The 18472-nt window shown below is 41.5% G+C and overlaps 1 protein-coding gene across 1 annotated transcript; it reads left to right on the top strand.

The window, feature by feature from the left end:
* Positions 1–10332: 10332 nt before the first annotated feature.
* Positions 10333–18271, top strand: LOC107377442 (uncharacterized). The gene is made up of 7 exons (XM_054737357.2): positions 10333–10654; positions 10767–12303; positions 13736–13764; positions 14779–14907; positions 16278–16344; positions 16471–16578; positions 17537–18271. The coding sequence occupies exons 1-7, from the start codon at positions 10548–10550 to the stop codon at positions 18119–18121; spliced, it is 2562 nt and encodes an 853-aa protein (XP_054593332.2). The 5' UTR covers positions 10333–10547; the 3' UTR covers positions 18122–18271.
* The last annotated feature ends 201 nt before the right edge of the window (positions 18272–18472 follow it).

Below are 18472 nucleotides of genomic sequence, written 5' to 3'. Positions count from 1 at the left end.
TCCTTACCAGGGGTGTAATCCCTCTGTAGTTGGAACACACTCTGTGGTCCTTTTTCAATAGGACCACAAGTGCAGGTCATTTTTCATAATGTACTATATTAGGCCCATTGTAGAAAAAAGGGACATGTAAGTCCATTTAAAAAAGTGTAAGTCCATTTTGATGTCACTGTACTGTCAATACCTTTCAGGGCTCTACATGGTCAAGATCCTTGTACTGAACTGTAAAAGCCAAGCACTTCAATCTGAGCCCTCAGGTTCACAAACCAGAATCTTCTAGAGGTTCTTAGACTAGATATTAAAGTGATGCTTTTTCCTGTCGACTTTAGAATGAACTTCCTTTATTTTTACGTCAGTCTGGACATTTTCAACAATCAGACACGGTTTCTCTTATTTTTAGCTTTCTTTTTTTGCACCAATTACCGGATGTAGTGATTTTCACCCATATGGCAAGAGAACCCTTCAGATTCTGATGTTATCTTTATTCATCAACAGTGTTGGGCAAGTTACTTCAAAACTGTAATGCATTATTTATTACTTGTTACCCTCATTTTAAATTAATTAATTACATTACAATATTACTGATTTTAAAATGTAAGGCATTACACTACTTTTGCATTACTTTAAGTTACTTTGACCAAAACAACTTCAATATGAATCTGGTCATGTGACGCTCAGTGAGCTCATGACATATGTGTGGAAAGTGATGTGGTGTCTGAGCTAGGATTGCTGTTAAAATCAGTCAGATATAATGACAGTGCTTTAAAATGATTGTTTATTAAATAAAAGCAACAACAATCTGTACTCTCAGCATGCTGCCATCTTATATTAACTGAGCAGGGAGTGAGGTGGTGGGGGCTCCAATCCTATATTTGCCTTGGTCCCCAAATGCCTTGATACGGCCCTGGATGTGGGACTGACTTCTGGGGTGATCTGATTCTATCACATGTATAAATATTAAATGCTTATATATTATTGCTTTTCACTGGTAAAAATGAGTATTGGGGATAAATCTACCTACTTTTTTTCTTTTCAAGCACTTTGTTTTGTTTTCTTGATTTTATTTGAATAATTTCCTGCCCTTTCTCTTTCTAACCTTCCTGCATGCTGCATGTTTTCTCCATCTTCCAGAAAAAACTCTTTCCTAGACTTCCTACTTTCTAACTAATCAGCCAAAGGGATCTTCACATGCGTGGCGCTCCAGCAGCAATGAGTTGAAATCACCGGGGCACAGATTATGAACTCAGCTGAGGCAAAGCACGTCAGAAAAGGACAAAATACCAGAGAACATGCGCCGATATGAACGATCGCAAGTGAATTATTTTGTTTTAGTGGAGCGATTTTGTGAATGTTACAGTGACTGCGTGCAGGAGCAGCAGGAGTAGCTGAGCCGTTACCGCTGCGTCCTCTCTGCCCGCAAAGCTGAGTCCATAAATGACGTAATATATGCAGATACTGGATCTTTCTTCGGGTTTCCCGCAATTTGAATTTTTAAGGAACACATCTTGATTCTGGGTTTAAAAATGCATTGTAATCACCGCGTTACTGACAATTGTACCGAGTAAATATTACCATTTTCTTTCCCTGTAATGCCTTACATTACCACATTACAGCAAAAAGCAATGCATTACAGTAATTAATTACTTTTGTACCGCATTACTCCCAACACTGTTCATCAATCATGTTTTTGTGAAAGTTTTCTTCTGTAAAAGGTGCTATATAAATTAAGTAAAAACCTATAATTAAACAAAGGTTAGGAGCACTCCAATATCTAGCCTGGCAAACATCTGACTTTACATTGATTAAATGATCAAAAATGTATGAGGCCATTTAGACTGCATAGAAAATTTGGTTATATTGGCAGAAAAAGAAAACTACCAAGCTGCTAGTCATGTTCTTATAGCTGAAGTTTAACCAAACCAATTTAGCAATAATCCAAATAAAAGTTAAAAACTCATTGTCACTAAATGTTCTGGTGCCTACAGGTGATGGGTGAATTTAAAACAGGACAACAGCACATAGACGCCGATGAGACTACATAGACTACAAAATTCCCGTTACTGTACGGTCCCCCGCCGCTTGCTTGCCAAATCGATTTGCTTTGGCTACGGTCTAGAATACCTCAGTACAACCAAGTAGATCCACAATAACTTTGACTTTGTTTTATTCATTCTTAGCCAGGAAGAAAGTCCCATTGAGATTAAAAACCTTTTCAAAGGAGACCTAGATAAAAAGGAAAAAATGTACAATGAAAAAAAAGTATACCACATTTTAAAACCTGTGTATTGAGAATATAGAAATTAGGCATAATTTTGTGCAGCTGATGGTAAAAAGTGCATTTTATTTGTCATGTAAAAGGAAATCTGCATTTTTTGCAGCACACAACCAGCTGCATTAGGCTGCAACTATTTCACACTGCAACACTTCTACCAAATAATCTGGCGTTTGCTAAACATTGCTAAAAACCAAAATACAGCCGTCTCATTGAGAACTTTGAACATTCTGAAATCTTGATAAACGTGTAATTTGTAGAGTGGGAAAACTTTGATCATTAGAATAAATGCTTTATTGATCCCAGTGGGGAAATTCACTTATTACAGCAGCACCAACACTTAGTAACATAAGTACATGTATTAACACAGACAGGAAGCCAGTACTCAAATCTTCAACTACTTTATTTTTAAACGGGTTCTAGAACAATGCTGCATTCCTTAAAGGGACAGTATGCAAATCTGGTATTGCACACATGAAGAGTATGATATTGATGTTAGTGTACCAGGCACTGGTGTCGTGTACCAATTTCTACTATTTATCCGAACATCTTGCAGGCTCAGGATCATTTTACACAGTCCCAGACTCTCCTTGCAGAGCAGAATTTTTAGCGCAACAGTGTCTTCTAGTGGCTGGTAGGCGTAAACAAACCCAGTCAAAATGAGTTTTTTTAATAAAGCTTTTAAAAGGAATTTTTTTTAATTCTCAACACCTCTAAACACCCCATGGATATATTTTTTTAAAACAGATAATGTCCCATATTACTACTTTTAAGACTTAGTTGTGATAGCCAGCAGCTTTACCCAAGTGGCACACCAAAAGCAAGACACCGCAGGGAATTGAACCCCGTTCTGACAAGTCAGAAGTGCCACCACCGGAGTCTTTTGCTTTTTTTTATAAATACTATTGTTGGGCAAAAGCAAAACCTGGGGGAACAAAGTTTGTTCCTCCAGGAAAAGAAAACCACCAAGGCCTGGCTGCTAAACATGTCACTGCGTTGACTTTCTCGATCATGGGTCTGAAACTAGAAGACAAAACAATCGGCAGTCCCCAATCCCAGCATTTCCCAGAACAGTGTGATATGGTCCACGAATATCATTAACAAAGCCGTGATACCAGCATCCCTGGTCATAAAGCAGTTTCCGTCTGCATTTCAGCAGGACTCGAGGGTGAACTGAGCACTTCTAGAGCTGCAATGGAAAGAAGAGGACAATTTAAACCACCCCCCTCCCCCCTTGACAACCCCATTCTACAACGGGAAATATGTCAAAATGGTCATTTACCACAGCCGATGCAGCATTTACCACCTCTATCGCTCCTCAGTGAGGCTCAAGTGCACATTTAAAGACCGATTGATCCCTAGATGCTCGCGGTACCAAAGTCATCCCACGACTTCACCGAAGACTAACTTGTATGGCTCAGAAGTAAGTTTAGCTGCATGAAAAATCTGAAAGGGAGAGAAAGACAAGGGTTGTACCCCCCCGCCCCATACCATACACTAATGCAATGCTTGACAACGACTTAATGAAAATTATATTGTTACACAAAATTAATGTTATGCAGAGCCGAGGTGCATGCAACATTTGTTACACATTAAAGCCATGATAGGATTAAGGGAAAAATAAATAAGGGAACCAAAAAAAAAAATAAATCACTTAACTTGGCACCCACGAAACTGAAGTGATGCAGTATTAGAAACAAGCTTGCAGTGGTTGATCTTAAAATGCGGAATTCTCAGTTTTCCATCACAGGTTAGGCCATCCCAGATGACAAAATAAAGAAATATTGGCAATTTTGACCTAAGAAACCAGAAGAAAAAGAAAAAGGCACAAAGAGAGCAGGGCTTCGCGACGGACGCCAGGGGTTCAGATTTCAGCTCAAGCACACGGGGGATTGGTACGTCATTCAGGGTGTCACACTCATATTCGCGGACAGCTTCCACAGATGACTTTGCATTCAGAGGCAGGCGAGATCGGAGGGGACAGGCGAGAATGATCTGAAACAAAGTGATCTACACAACACACCCACCACACATTTGACACAATAGAGTTGTGCACTACTCGTGGTCTTAAGATGCAAAGCAATAGGGCCCCAAGGCCAAAGAGGAATATACTAGTAAAGCATTGTTACTGATGATTTTAGGTTAACACAGAGCCAGTTCCATGATGTCATTTTGTCAACTACACATTGCATTGATGTTCACAAGAAAAGCCAACATCTTACTACATGCGCCAGGCTGGAGGACTTCGCTTGTGCTTGAACCAGTCGTGTATTGCGATTTCTGTGAAGAGAAGTGTAGGGATATGCCCAAACAATATGCGGACTAGACTTAAGCAGCACATTTGCGCTGCATTGCAAACCAAATTAAAGCTGCACAATGCACAGCTTTCCTCAGCTCCTTCAATTTAGAAACAATGCACAGTTGCGCATTTATAAGTGAAATGTAATTAAACTGCCACATGCACAGTTGCACAAGGGCCAGAAGCTGATGGCTAACTATTCAAAAACTCAACAACCTGACCCTTCCTGTTCAAACTGCTTGTCAGTCAAGTTCAAAGGGCTGAAGACTCTCGAGTTGTCCTAGGAAGACTGCATTCATCCTTTGGGACCTTTTCTGTAAGATTAAAAAAAGATAGAGACCCCAGCCCCTCCCCACAGTATCGTAGAACTGACTGTTGTTATCCTTACCCAAATGCTTTACTGCAGATAATGTCAAGTTTAATGAAGCTCCATCAAATAGTCCTTTTAAGACTTAAGAAAGCTCAGATTTTTCTACTATCAAGTACAGCAAATGGCTTTCAAGAGTAAGTACACTTGACACAAGTGACTTGGTAAGAAAAGATTTTCTGCTTTCCAATATTCATTTGATGGATGCAACTTATCTGCTTTCAATTTCCGCTTTCAAAAAGGGTCACTGAGCCCAGGTCACATCCGTGCTCTACAAAGCTCCAAGCCTTAGTCAAACCTGAAAAAGCACAAGAAAAGCTCCCCACACAAGCCCCTCCCAAAAGAACAAATGCATACCAAAACTGTATTCAATCACAACAAAGCTATGCATTTATTATGCAAAAATAAAATCCTTTACAGATAGTTCACTCATTGTATTGTCAATACAAGGCACAGCAACTAATTGCAAAGGAATTGCAATGAAGGCATCTAGCCAGAACAATGAATGTTAACGATAAATGTGAACACATTTAGTGAGCTTACGTGATGCTCGATGCGCAAGGAAACTTGTACATACAATGAGTTAGGAGTTCCTGCTGGTCTTGGATACAGGGAACAGCACACTGAAAATGCAAAGAAAGAAGCCTTCTCCCCACAAAACCACCTTTCCCCAAACAATGAAGCTATACAGAACAAATACTTCCCTTATAACGGATAGAATACATTTCACAGAATATGGAAGCCATTTGAGAAATACCGCAAGCCTGAACGAAGAATCCTTCCTGAAGTCTAGGTGCGGACTTGAATGTAGATTTGTTGGTAGGGCCTTTATATAAAATCTGCAAAAGTCAAAAATACACAACCCCTCCCACAAAACAACGGAAGTTGTACAAAATTGCATTGGCTTCTAATAAAGAGACTGGTTACCACAATCCCTTGGGCAAAAGGGGCCTCTGAAGGCTGGAAGACTAAGTGGGTTGCTATCTTGTTTGGAAAGTGTCCACTTGAATCTTGTCAGGTTCACCTGGATGCTTCCTATTCAAGCCATTTGGCATTGGGCAACGTGAAGCTGTGAAGTCTAGGAAGAGACTGATTAACGCCCCACAACCCACCCCTCCCAAATGGTATGTAAACGTGTACAACCACCCATTTTAAAATGTGCACCAAAATAGAAAGCTTTAAAAAAGTCCATTGATTTTTTACTTATACCTTCCTACACCTTGTTAAAGCACAGGAGATGCACACGATCCTGATCCAAAGCACTATAGTACGCAAGATGGGCTCAACCAGTACAGAGTAGCAAGAACCAGGAATTCTTTCCATGATCTGCTTTAGGGGGGTCAGGCCTGTGAAAAGAGAAACTCCAGACACATTTTAACACCCCTCCCCCCTCCCCAAATTTTCAAACTATTGCAGTAAGAAATAGCTTTAATGCTAGGACTAATGTACAGGATAGTTACACCACATGTACATTTCATGCATTAACTCACTGCTTTTGGGTTAAGAGGTAGATGTAGCTGATCTGTATCAATGTGGTGGTCCAAGAAAGGAAGGCCTGCCGAGTACACAACTTGACGAACAGAAGACAACTCCCACTCCAGTGCTGTAACCTCCTCAGCTGAAGACCTATTACATGACAAAGGACAGCCTCTCTTTCCAGTCGCGCCTACTGATCGCAGAGGGGGTTGCTTCGGATTAAGGGGCTCGTCTCGCCAGCACACTACCAAGGCATTCATCACAGCAGACACCACCATAAATCATGTCAGCGCACGAGATGCGACCACAAAACGCTTTACACCGCTTGCCTGTAAAGAGGAAGAAAAATGTGCGAGAAATTGTGTTCTACAACAGTTCATAAAAAGCCTGAGAACGTTACAGGGATACCTAAACCCAGTATACAAACCAAGAACCCGCTTTAAACTTGAAGCTAGGGAACCGAGAACCCATCCCACCCTTGGCGTGGCTCTGGCGCTGGCCTCTCAGCTACTCTGCCCTGTGCCTTTGGCTCCCTCTGGTGTAAGCTCGCAGACAGCCTGGCCTCCTCCCTCTGGTGCTGACAGCTCCTCATCCCTGTTCTCGCCTCCACGCCCTCTGGTGCCGTTTTGCCTGGACTCGGTCCTCCCACGCCCTCTGGTCCTTTCCTGTCCTGCCTGGCTCGTCTCCGGTCCTCCTACGCCCTCTGGTCCTGTCCTGCCTGGCTCGACTCCGGTCCTCCTACGCCCTCTGGTCCTGTCCTGCCTGGCTCGACTCCGGTCTTCCACGATCTTCTATTTACTTTAGTCCATTCTTCCTCATATTAACTATGTCCATATCCCCCGCAGTAAAAAAAAATAAAAAATAAAAATCATGTAAGCCCCCCCAAAAATGTCCAACCAGAATCAAATTTATCAGATCGTCTGCCAGAGCTGTGGTTTCTTCTCATAAACTCGGTTAAAAAAAAAAAAGTTTAACTGAACATTATATCAAAATGAACTATAAAAAGCCCGATACCTAAAAACTATGACAAATAAAACTAAATGTTCTTGCAACAAGAGTTTCTAATTGTCAAACCACTGGTCAAAATAAGTATGGCTTAGCATAATCAAAGTTTTCAGATAAGTTACAAGTTAATCACTTAACTTTTAAGTACTTAAAAGTAAATCACAACATATTACGTTGTTTAATAATATGATGCAATTCTAGTTCTGGTTTCTCTATCATTCGGCTTGAATCACCACCGACTTTTTTTTTTTTTTTTTACAAAAAGCCATTCAAAAGCAAGTGATCAGCGGTTGCATAACGCAGCCATCAATGGGCATGCGCACTAGGAAAACAATTGGCCACTCCCTACAAGCCTTGCCGTGGTGGAATTTAACGCAACCAATGGCAACAAGTATTCACGTCACAGCACCCATATATGGCAGACAACCGTAAATGGTTAAAAACCAAACGTGATGAAACTCAACACATCGAAGGTAGTCATACACATACAAAAACTGCCAACGAAAAACACCGTCTAAAGTTAAAAATTTTTTACATGACCACGTTATTTTAGCATTAGCCAAACAACTGCCTCAACAAAGGCCCCAAATGATCTGCTTTGAATAGAGTTTGATCAGCCATTAAATACTTCGATAAATTACAAAAATACGAATATGTTACACCACGCTCGAAAACAAGCTCAGTTACTTTATCAGCGAAAACCTAACTAGGTACATCACAAAATAGTAATAAAAAAACTATTTCAAAAGACAAATGGGTCGAATAAATAAAAAAGCGGCAGCATCTAAAGACTCTTAACGATCATTCAATAATCCCTAAAGGAAATGAAATGTAAGACCGCGTAGACCTGCACCGCTCTGCTGCCTTTCACTGGAATAGCGTCGCTGCAATGTAAGATGAAATGGCGTCGTCAGTATTTATAGTTTGGAAGCGATTCGCCCAACAGAAAGATTCGTGTTCATCCGACAAAGAATCTAGACCTCGCAGCAGACAATGATCCGTTGTTAAAATGACTCATAAATGAATCCATTTTATAAGGCGAAACAATAAACTATGTGCTGTTTAGAACATTGACACACTTAGACTGCCTTCTATTAAAAAAATGCAAAATCTGAGCAACGGATAAGCTTTTAACTGATTATTTCAGTTTATTTCGTGTATTCTATAAATAAAAGTACACACAGTGATGTTGTCTAGGTCAATATTGATTTTCAATGTGTTTCAACAGAAAATATGTATTGAAATTAATAATAAAACCAGTTTCATTACTGAAAAATTCAAAATAGCCGACGTCACCAGTAACGGCTGTGCGGATTAATCTTGAGTTTGTGAACAACAAGGTCTTGCTAAACCGGTTCAAACTAGAAACTGATGGAATAGCCGGATCTATTTTTTTCCTGTACTGCAATGACATGCAGTTTGTGATGAAAGAACAAAAGAACAGCTACTAGTTCTCGTTCAAATCACTATACATATGTTCATTAATGCTATGTAATTTAATCAATTGTTTAATGATTTCTGCTACAACTACTGGTGCCTGCAGGATTTAAAAAAATATATATTTTAACGAAAATATGCCTTTCCCTTTGGATAAAGCTTGCAAATATGCTGCATATTCCAGAAATATTAAAATACTGATTTTGTATTTACGAAACTGGAGATTTTGTGTTGTGGAAAACTAGAAAATTCCAGAAACACTCAGTGCTTGATGGAAAATTACCAGTACAAGAAGACTGAGGAGACTGTTTTTAACCAGCAGGGGGTGTTTTGAAAATACGTGCAGTGATTCACGTCTCTCTTGTTTTCCTCTGTCATGTATGTTTCTCTCTGTAGAACTGGCTTTATTGTTGACTAATGACCACATCAAGGCTTATCATTCCTTATGGAACTAGCTCACAATTGATCAACCTAGAGGCACTTTTGTCCTGATACAGTTTCAGCCCTTGATTTCTTTTATCTACCAGATGCAATCAAAGTTGTATATGTGATAATCAATCCAGACAACTCTTTATTTGTAGTATTTTTTCCTTATCACTTGGAAAATAATGGAACATAATGAAAAAGGCCTTTTCACTATGATCATCCAGGTTTACTTTCAGATAAAGGGCAAAATGAAGGACTACGTCTTCATTTGCCACTGATGAAATTGATTACAGAGATGGTCTCTCATAAACTAATTAATTTAAAAATATGATAAACAATAGCTCTAGATGATAATTTTGCTTTTCAGTCCCAACTGGATGTTACTGGTTTTGATTTTGGGAGCAATAAATTGTTACGAGGAGTCCTATTTTTTAATGCTTCCAGCTGTCATTTGCTTTCTCACAAAACTACGTATGATGAAAATGAATTGTTATCACAATGAAATTCTGATATAATGACATATCAGGGTCACAGCCTGTGAATGTGATTATACAGGCCTCAACTACAGGAAACATTTTTAAATCAATAGGGCAACGAAGGACACTTAAATAGCTTTGATTAGACAAATGTGTGTTCTTTGATAAATTCTGACAACCATGGTAAAATACGCAACATCGGACAAATGCATGAAGTTTCATAATATAATGATATTCAAGAGTGGATAAACAAGAAAACCCACACTTTTTCTGGTTTATTTATTGGATTTAAACAAGATATAGATCTTTTGTCCTCTGTGAGGACAACGCTTTTTTTGCTGGTTCGATAAGCATCCAGCTGTTCAAGCGTAATGACACATCATGGCCCCAATCCAGGAACTCCTACTTTCCTGCTCACACGATTTGATTCCCTTATTTTGCGGTCGGACGCCAAGGGAGACAATTCAGGGAGACCTATTCATAGATGAAAAATGTAACAGCTTCAATGTTGTTAAAAATTTGAAGAATGTTTTCTTTTTTTTACTGCAGAGACCATTGGGAGGATTATTTCTTAGACCAAAATTAAGTCCTTTTTTTGCTAAAACACACTCAAGTTCTCTTTCTGAATTTCAAATTTCTTGGCAGAATGACTAACAGTGGAAGATGTTTTGCCATAATGATAGTTCAATAAGTCCTGATCCTGTATGAGAAAATAGAGCTAAAGAGATAAAAATAAAAAACATCTACTGAACATCGCTGGACGGCACTGACAGCCCCAGAAACGGACAAGTAATGGAGAACTTTTTCAGACCAGTTCACAGCCCTTCTCCACCGGATCAAATCAAACAACATAGAAACCATAATCGGCTTCATCACCACCAAGACACTCATTCACCAAGGTAGGATGTTTCTTAGTGAAAACTGAGAATAACTGTTTCAGCCAATTTGTTTTTGCTTGATTAAATATGGTTGAACATGTGCAAATCTTTTTATAATTTTTCCATGATGTAGGCATGCAAAGCTTGATGATTACGATAGAAACTCTGACAGTAGCCGAGGACATCATCACCACCATCGCCAATATCCCTATGACAACACTCATCAGAAAATCCATTCTCTTCATCAATTTCATCATGATGATGAGAGTGAAACACTTTACAACCACCGCACTTCTGTAACTCTCTCCAGGGCTTCGTCCTCTTCCATTTCTTCCAGCTCTTCCTCTTCTTCATGGTTCACAGAAACGAGTGCGAATGACCCCATCTATCTTCGTCGTGCTGAGCGACCATTACATTCCTTGTCCTGCTCCAATATCTCAGATGTGCGCAGAACTTTAATGGAGGATGACAGCAGTGAACCTATTGTCTTTGCCACCATCAAACACAGCAGAAAAGGAAATGTTAGTCAGTTACAGGAAAACTCACACCAGAGCAAAAAGCATGACTTTTCTTGCCTTAACAGAGGTCACAGTCGCAGCGATGAGGCCCTTCTGCCAGGCCATAAAGGTAATGTTGAAAGTGAACGATCCACAGCGACACATTTGAACTATGGGGCTTTGTATAAAACAACTAGTCTGAACCGAAGCTTGGCTTTTAGTGAGGAAGACATTGTTTTAGGGGTTGAAAGTGGGCCCAAGAGGGCCATTTCTTCTAGCCAGCTACCCAGCAAAGGGATTCTTAAAAACAAGAAGAGCCGTACTGATATTCGCAAGGTTAAGTCAATGGAGGTTCTGTCCCCAAGAGTCACAAAGGGAGAAGGCCAGAGTGGGCAGAAGGGCAAAGGGGTAACTCAGGCGGAGATGGATCGAGCACGGGCAAATTTTGTGGAGGGAAAATTACAGTTTTCAGCATTTCTTAATGAAATTACAAAACAAGTCTTGAGTCCATCCGATCTTTCCAGACTGGGTGTGGGCAATGATCTAAGTTCTGGGAAAGCACCAACTCCGGCCCCTATGCTTGACAAGATCAAACCTCAGCTGCCACCCAAGAAACACAGAGGGATAAAGAGAAGTGAGACAGAACCACCTCTGCAGCAGTCTAGTAGACAAGTGAAAGACGCAGATTCCTCCAATCCTGACAAACTCATCTCATATGCAACCAGGAACCATCGTGGTAGCCCACCACCTCACCATTATCCTTCACCTTCCAGTCACGGCTGTAAGGACAGGAGACCCTCGCCTACTGGAGACTTCATGTCAGGGGACAGATACAGCAGATCTGGTCCTCACATTACTGATGGAACCAGCCCCAGTCCTACTCGGCCCAAACAACGTCAGCACCACAAGTACCAGCCCAACACCTACCACAATCAGCACAAACACACACAACGCTTCTTTCAGCAGGTGCACCAAGACTCGGGACACACAAGGCCAAACTTTTCCCCTTCACCCTCAGTCCAGGGTGCTGGACCAGGTTTTGGATCTGAGTCCTCGTCCACAAAATCAGACTCACCCAGAGGCAGAGAGACGGCCTCCACAGCTACCAGTCACAGCTCAGAGCAGAGCAGTCGACGCCAATCACAGCAAACTGGGATCTGTAAACAGCCGATGGTGAGAGGACTTCTGCTTTTTCATACAAAACCGCTGATAGATGTTTAAGCTTTAGATTACTACTAAATATAAGTAGAAACATTTGGGACAATCACATTGCTAATTATAACACAACTATACACATCTTCGCTTCAACAAATCGGGTTGATCAGACCCTAGTTGGAGTGAGTCCCTGTTATTTATCATATTTATGAGAAATAATCCAGGAAAGGTGACAATAGCTTTAACTCTATTTAATGTCACCAATAAAACCTATTTAAAACTAACACAAAGTCATTTTGAAACTAGATTATGAAAGAAATATCCTTTCATAACACGCTGATCCCATCAAGTCATGATATCAACACTATGGAATTTAATGAGCAATCAATAAATTGATTAACCAAGAGTTTTGCCCATCAAAAGCTTTTAGGTCAGTAAAATATTCACTGATTTATTGTCAGAAGTAAAAACAGCTCTCTGTGTGGAGAGAAGAGGATGAACGTAATAAATGCAGTGTTGCTTACGCAGGCCATGCAGCTGACTCACAGGCTGAGTGGGCTGTGTCAAATACTCCGCATTGCAAGCTGAGTCACTGCCCAGCAACACAGCATGGTTCTTTTAGAGGAAATTTCTTCTGAAACTACCTGACGTGTCCCAGTGTGTGAAGTTCTGTTTGTTCTCTGAAACGACTGTGTGTTCAGAAAAAGAAACAACATCAGTGTGACGAATCGGTGCATCTTGCTCCAGAAACCAACACCAAGTAAAACATGGCTCAAATTAGAGCTGATATCAGGTGCCCCTATGTAAGGATCTGGTCACACACACACACACACACACACACACACACACACACACACACACACACACACACACACACACACACACACACACACACACACACACACACACACACACACACACACACACACACACACACACACACACACACACACACACATGAACAAAGAGAAAACCCCCTGCAGTGTTTTAGTCAGAACCAATCGATTCCTGTACACTCTGTCGTGATTCGATCTTTAATTGAATCTGTCATGTTAGTAATGTGGCGGCAGTTTGTCCCGGATGCTCATTTCATCAGAACTTTGAATCAATCTTATCTTTGTCTTTATTCAAATGGCTGTGCTGATCCGCATGAAGAACTTAATGGAGACAGATGATTGGCTGCGGTGACCCCCGAAGGGGAAAGCACAGTTGTGTTGCAGTAGTAACTTACTGCAGGGCATGCTGGCATGTTTTCATTCTGACGAAGCTCCCCCCCCCACTGGAAGTCAAAATAAACCCACTGTGTTGACATTAAGCCTAAAAGTGTCCTTGTAGACTCACTGTTTTAAAGTAGAAATATAGCTATCCTGTTTATTTCCACTGTATTTTATCACATCCTTGTATTTCCTCTCAGCTTGTACTTATTGACTTTATTCTGTTTTGCTTGAAGGACCTGCTGTATGATCCTGACCATTTTCAGTAAGTATTCCGCCTGGATGATCGTCAGACTGATCTGCACACGTTTCTGTCAGGGTCACTCTGTGATGGGTCAGAGAATCATTGATCCCATTAACGAGCATCCTCTCTCTCGTAGTTCTGTCGCAGGAGGAGGAGTAGTTCTCATTTACGTAACAGTGGGATGTGTTAATACAGAAAAAATATTTGGGAACATGTAGACTGACTTTTATCTGCATCAGAAGTACAAATACCTGAATTCTGGTTTCAGCGAGTGCCACTCTAGTCTAGCATTTGTTGTGAGGACCGTCATTGATTTCCATTCATTTCAGTGACTGGACTGTGCCAACCCTAACCCTGACCAGTCTATTTCTAACCCAAACCTTTACTAAAACTACCTCTCTACATTTAACCAGTAGAGCTCTGTAACATTGTTTCAAAGTGAGGATCAGCAAAATGTCTTCACTTTGCTACTAATGTCAGTTTGCAGGTTAACACACACACACACACGCACGCACGCACGCACGCACGCACACACACACACACACACACACACACACACACACACACACACACACACACACACACACACACACACACACACACAATATTCAGAATTTTGCATTTGGAGTTTAAACATATGATGTTTGGTGGAAAAAAGTACTGAAATAGCCCCAGTTAGCAAGTTATACAGGTTCTATTTTTAACATTAGCACAAAGCACATGTTTTCCATACATTTTAATCACAGACAGCAGCTGTGTTATATAAGCCCATCTAATTAGGTGTTTATGACATTCATTGATCAGTCACACTCAGTTCACCCCTTTTCAAATCAAAAGTAAAGATCTTTCTCTTTAGAAACAAGTGTGCAATGTTAAATGTTATATTGTGTTTAATTTACCCAATATTAACTTAAACATAAAGGACTGGAAAGTGAACAAAAGTTTTTAGTGATCTGTCTGGGCTTGTTTTTTCTGTCAACACAACCAACAAACATCTCTGGTGGAGATTTATGTTGTGACTCCCTCTGTGTTCAGGGCGCTGCAGGAGGAGAATGCTGATCTTCACCAGAATCTACTGCAGACGGTGGTTTGCATTGAGAGCCTGGAGGCAGAGCTGCAGAGGACCAGAGAGGAGCTGAGTCACGTCAAGGAGAAATATAAAAGGTGACTTGCCTGAACACAATAAATAAAGAAGCCAAGAGAATTCTCTGGTGTGTGTTGTCTGAGGACACATTAGGGCTGGAACCTGGAGGCATAAAATAAATCCAGAAGAGTTTCTATAGATTTGATCAATGGGACGTTATAGATCAACAGCAAAACCCCCAGTTGTTTTTGCTGCCCTGCAGTTACTAAAATCTCCCTCTCTAACCTGATCAGGCCTGGATCTGTTACCAAACAAACGGTCCTGCTTACCAAGCACATACCCATCATTCCTCAGCAGACTGGAGCAACTGGACTAAATAATGCTTCCCTCACACTGGGCTCCAGCTGGTGTCATGTGCTCCACATTCATTAGGAAAGCTTGTGTTTGCTAGCCTGGCAAGCCAGACTACATAAATGTATTATTTAGTCTGGCCATGCTCCATTGACGGCTCTCGGTTGTGGTGCGGGTTCTACCGTTGTCTTTCAAATGATCTCCGCATTCCACTGGACAATGAATGTGACATACTCTTGTTTCACTCTAGCCCCCTTCAGACAGGCCATGAAAAACGGAAATGTTCCGGACTCTGTCCGTAAGACCTTTGTGTCTGAATGCAAACATCCGGATAACGGTTTCCGTAATTTAACCGGACGACGCCCCTAGTAACAGGTCCGGACTTGTTACGGACAGGGTGGCTGCTTCAGACTGGTGAGGTAGAGTTCCGGACAAGGGGGAGAAGGAGGGGACCGGGGGACGCTGTGCGCACCTAGATAGCTCGCTCCTGTAGCATGCGCGAACCACGGCAGCTCGCCTCCTACGGTACCGCCTAGACGCGCGACGGAGCGCTTCACACCGCTTCAGTGATTCCTTTAACCATTGAGCTTCATCATCCAGGTCTCTCATGCATCTTCGTGTGCGCAGATTATGCTTAACATGGGTCCGATCCCCTCCCCCGACATCTGGAACTTTTCCCTGCTGTGTGAAGGCAGCCGAGTTCCGGTACAAAAGTGGTGTGTCTGAAAACACAGTTCCGGTTAAAAACCGGATTGAATTGTCCACACATATCTGAAAAGGGCTCACGTTGCATCTTCCCACCCACCAGGCATAAGCAGATAAGCACTATGACTGGCCCACCATTATGGACCAATCACAGCTCTTTATGTGTTTGAAACCCCTATAGAGAGCTGTGATTGGCCAACCAGAATGCTGTTGGGGGCTGCTGAGGCTCCAGTGAAGCGTTGCTAGTTTGCAAAGCAAGAATTTGGTCTAGTTCACTAGGCTATGTGTTTGCCACTTGTCCTCATAAACAGCTGCTTTTAACTGTTCTTGTTAAAAGATTCATGTAATTAAAAACATTCTTGATGTTTTTTGTCTCTTTCTTTCTGCTGCAAAGTCTTCTGCCTTCACACACCGGGACAAAACAAGACCACAACCTTCTGGGGGAGCACCTGAACAAAGCGGTGAGAAAACCAAGGTAATCAGAGCTGCAATAAGGATAAAATGCAATTATTTTTATGCACCTTGCTGTGTGTGTGTGTGTGTGTGCGCGCGCGCGCGCGTGTGTGCGTGTGTGTGTGCCTGTGCAGTCAGAGAGCCTGAGCAGTGAAAGTAAATTCCTGCTGAATCGTGTGTCTGAGCTGGGCTCAGAGCTGGAGGATGCCCACAGGACCATCACAGCCCTGGAGAACATAAATGTGAGCACACTGCCATCTAGTGGACACTAAATCACACTCCAACACACAATAACTCCACACGAGAGATAAAAAAAAGATTAAAATTGGATAATTTTGCTGATAAGGACTTAGACAAACAAAAAAGGATGAAATAACCCTATATTTACAATTTTATCAACAGTAAAAAACAAAAACCTCCAAACAGTGATGGATCCCTTCAGCTCTCGCTGGGTGCTAAAACAAGTCCTCTCCACAGACAACACTGCATCAATTTCTCATTTATAGCTTCAGCTTTTGTCTCATACTCTCATTTCTTAACAACATGGAAGTCATCTGCGAAATACTTGTTTGACAGCTTGTTGAGAACGCCTCATGCAAAAACAAACAGATGCCTCACAATCTGCTACTTCTGTCTGATCAGATGATCTGGACCTGTAGGGAGGGAGGGGAGCCTTAAAATAAGAGGTGCCAAATCAAAAATATTTACAAAATAAGCTGCTGGAGTGGCATGCTTGGTTGTTCAATGCAAAAGCATTTCTATCTACCCAAAATTAAATAAAATTCACAATTGAGCTTCATGGATTCTCTTCATTGAAAGCTGGGGTGAACTACTGTTAACATTTTCAATTCTTGTGTCAAAATGCATGTGCCAAATGTTTTTTTATACTTACTAGTCTATTTTTGCAAGAATTTTAATACGTTTTAGCTGGGCAGCACCTAATATCCTTATTTATGGAAATCAATTCAGATATTAAGCGGGAATGATTTTAAGAGTAATGAAATAAGAACATTATTAGAGGTGTTTTTAGAAGATATAAGATAGCCAATGTGAAATGTCTGGCTTAAAAAAAGACAAACTTTGATATTCATCACCCAAACATCTGACTCGAGTCTGCAGCTGCCTTAACATCTGGAGAAGTACGCATATAAAAGTATTCTTGCTGGATTTATTGTTAACGTTTCAATTTTTGTCCCTCAGGAGCCGTGTTTGATTAAGGAGCTCTTAGAAAGGCACTTTGGCTCCACTGAAGCCATTCAGAAGTTTCTTACAACTTCTTTCCCCATCAGCCAATCCCATAATGCCAAAGCAGAGGAAGTATCACATGACTGGCTGAACAAATCAGACGGAGAGTCACAGAGGGCCACAGCCTTCATGCCAGTTAAACAGGGTCTTCCTCCAAACAAAAGCGAGTCCTGTCATAGATCCTCCTTCCCTTCTGACATCACCACTTCCATCTATAAGTCAAGTTTCCCTGCCCGACCACAGCCCGTTTACCCACAGACCCAGAAGCAGTCGTCTTGTGGCGCCAACCAGGCCGACGGCCCTCCAGAGCAACAGCAGCAGGCCCAAGCAGGTCCTGACAGACGGGAAGGGAGGAGGGGGTTGAAGGTGCTGCTGTTCGAGGAGGACTGTAGGGATGTGACCTCCGTGTCAGCCCAGCAGATCCTGGATGATTTCATTCAGCATCTACAGGCACGGAACGAGGCGGATGGAGGGAAGACGCAGCAGAGCGTGCAGGAGTGGATGAATGGAGTGGAGCAAACTGGGAAAGTGACAGACTGAATGCTGAAAGTGTCAGCTGAGGATGTGTTTTCGTTCATGTCTCTTGAATTTCTGTCTGCTGTAAAAACTGTCAAAAGGTGCAGCAGCAGTGACAGTAATGTATGTTCTTGTGTGGATGTTAAAGTAGGGGCCTGAAGCTTTAAAACTCTAAAGCTGCATATTCTCACAGAAAGACAAACCTGTCCAGCTGAAATGCGTGGGTGGGCCCCCAATGAATAATATATGGGCAAACAGCACGGGTCCCAACTGGTTTTGTCTGCTGATTCCAAGGTGGCTCCACAGGGGTTTGCCCACATAAACCTTTGCACACTTAAACTTTAACAGAGGTTTTCAAAGGGACCCAGATGACTT

This window comes from Nothobranchius furzeri, chromosome 1 (assembly GCF_043380555.1).
Source record: "Nothobranchius furzeri strain GRZ-AD chromosome 1, NfurGRZ-RIMD1, whole genome shotgun sequence".
NCBI classification, from domain to species: Eukaryota; Metazoa; Chordata; class Actinopteri; order Cyprinodontiformes; family Nothobranchiidae; genus Nothobranchius; species Nothobranchius furzeri.
Note: the sequence above shows the minus strand (reverse complement) of the source record. Positions and strands in the feature narration are given on the sequence as shown.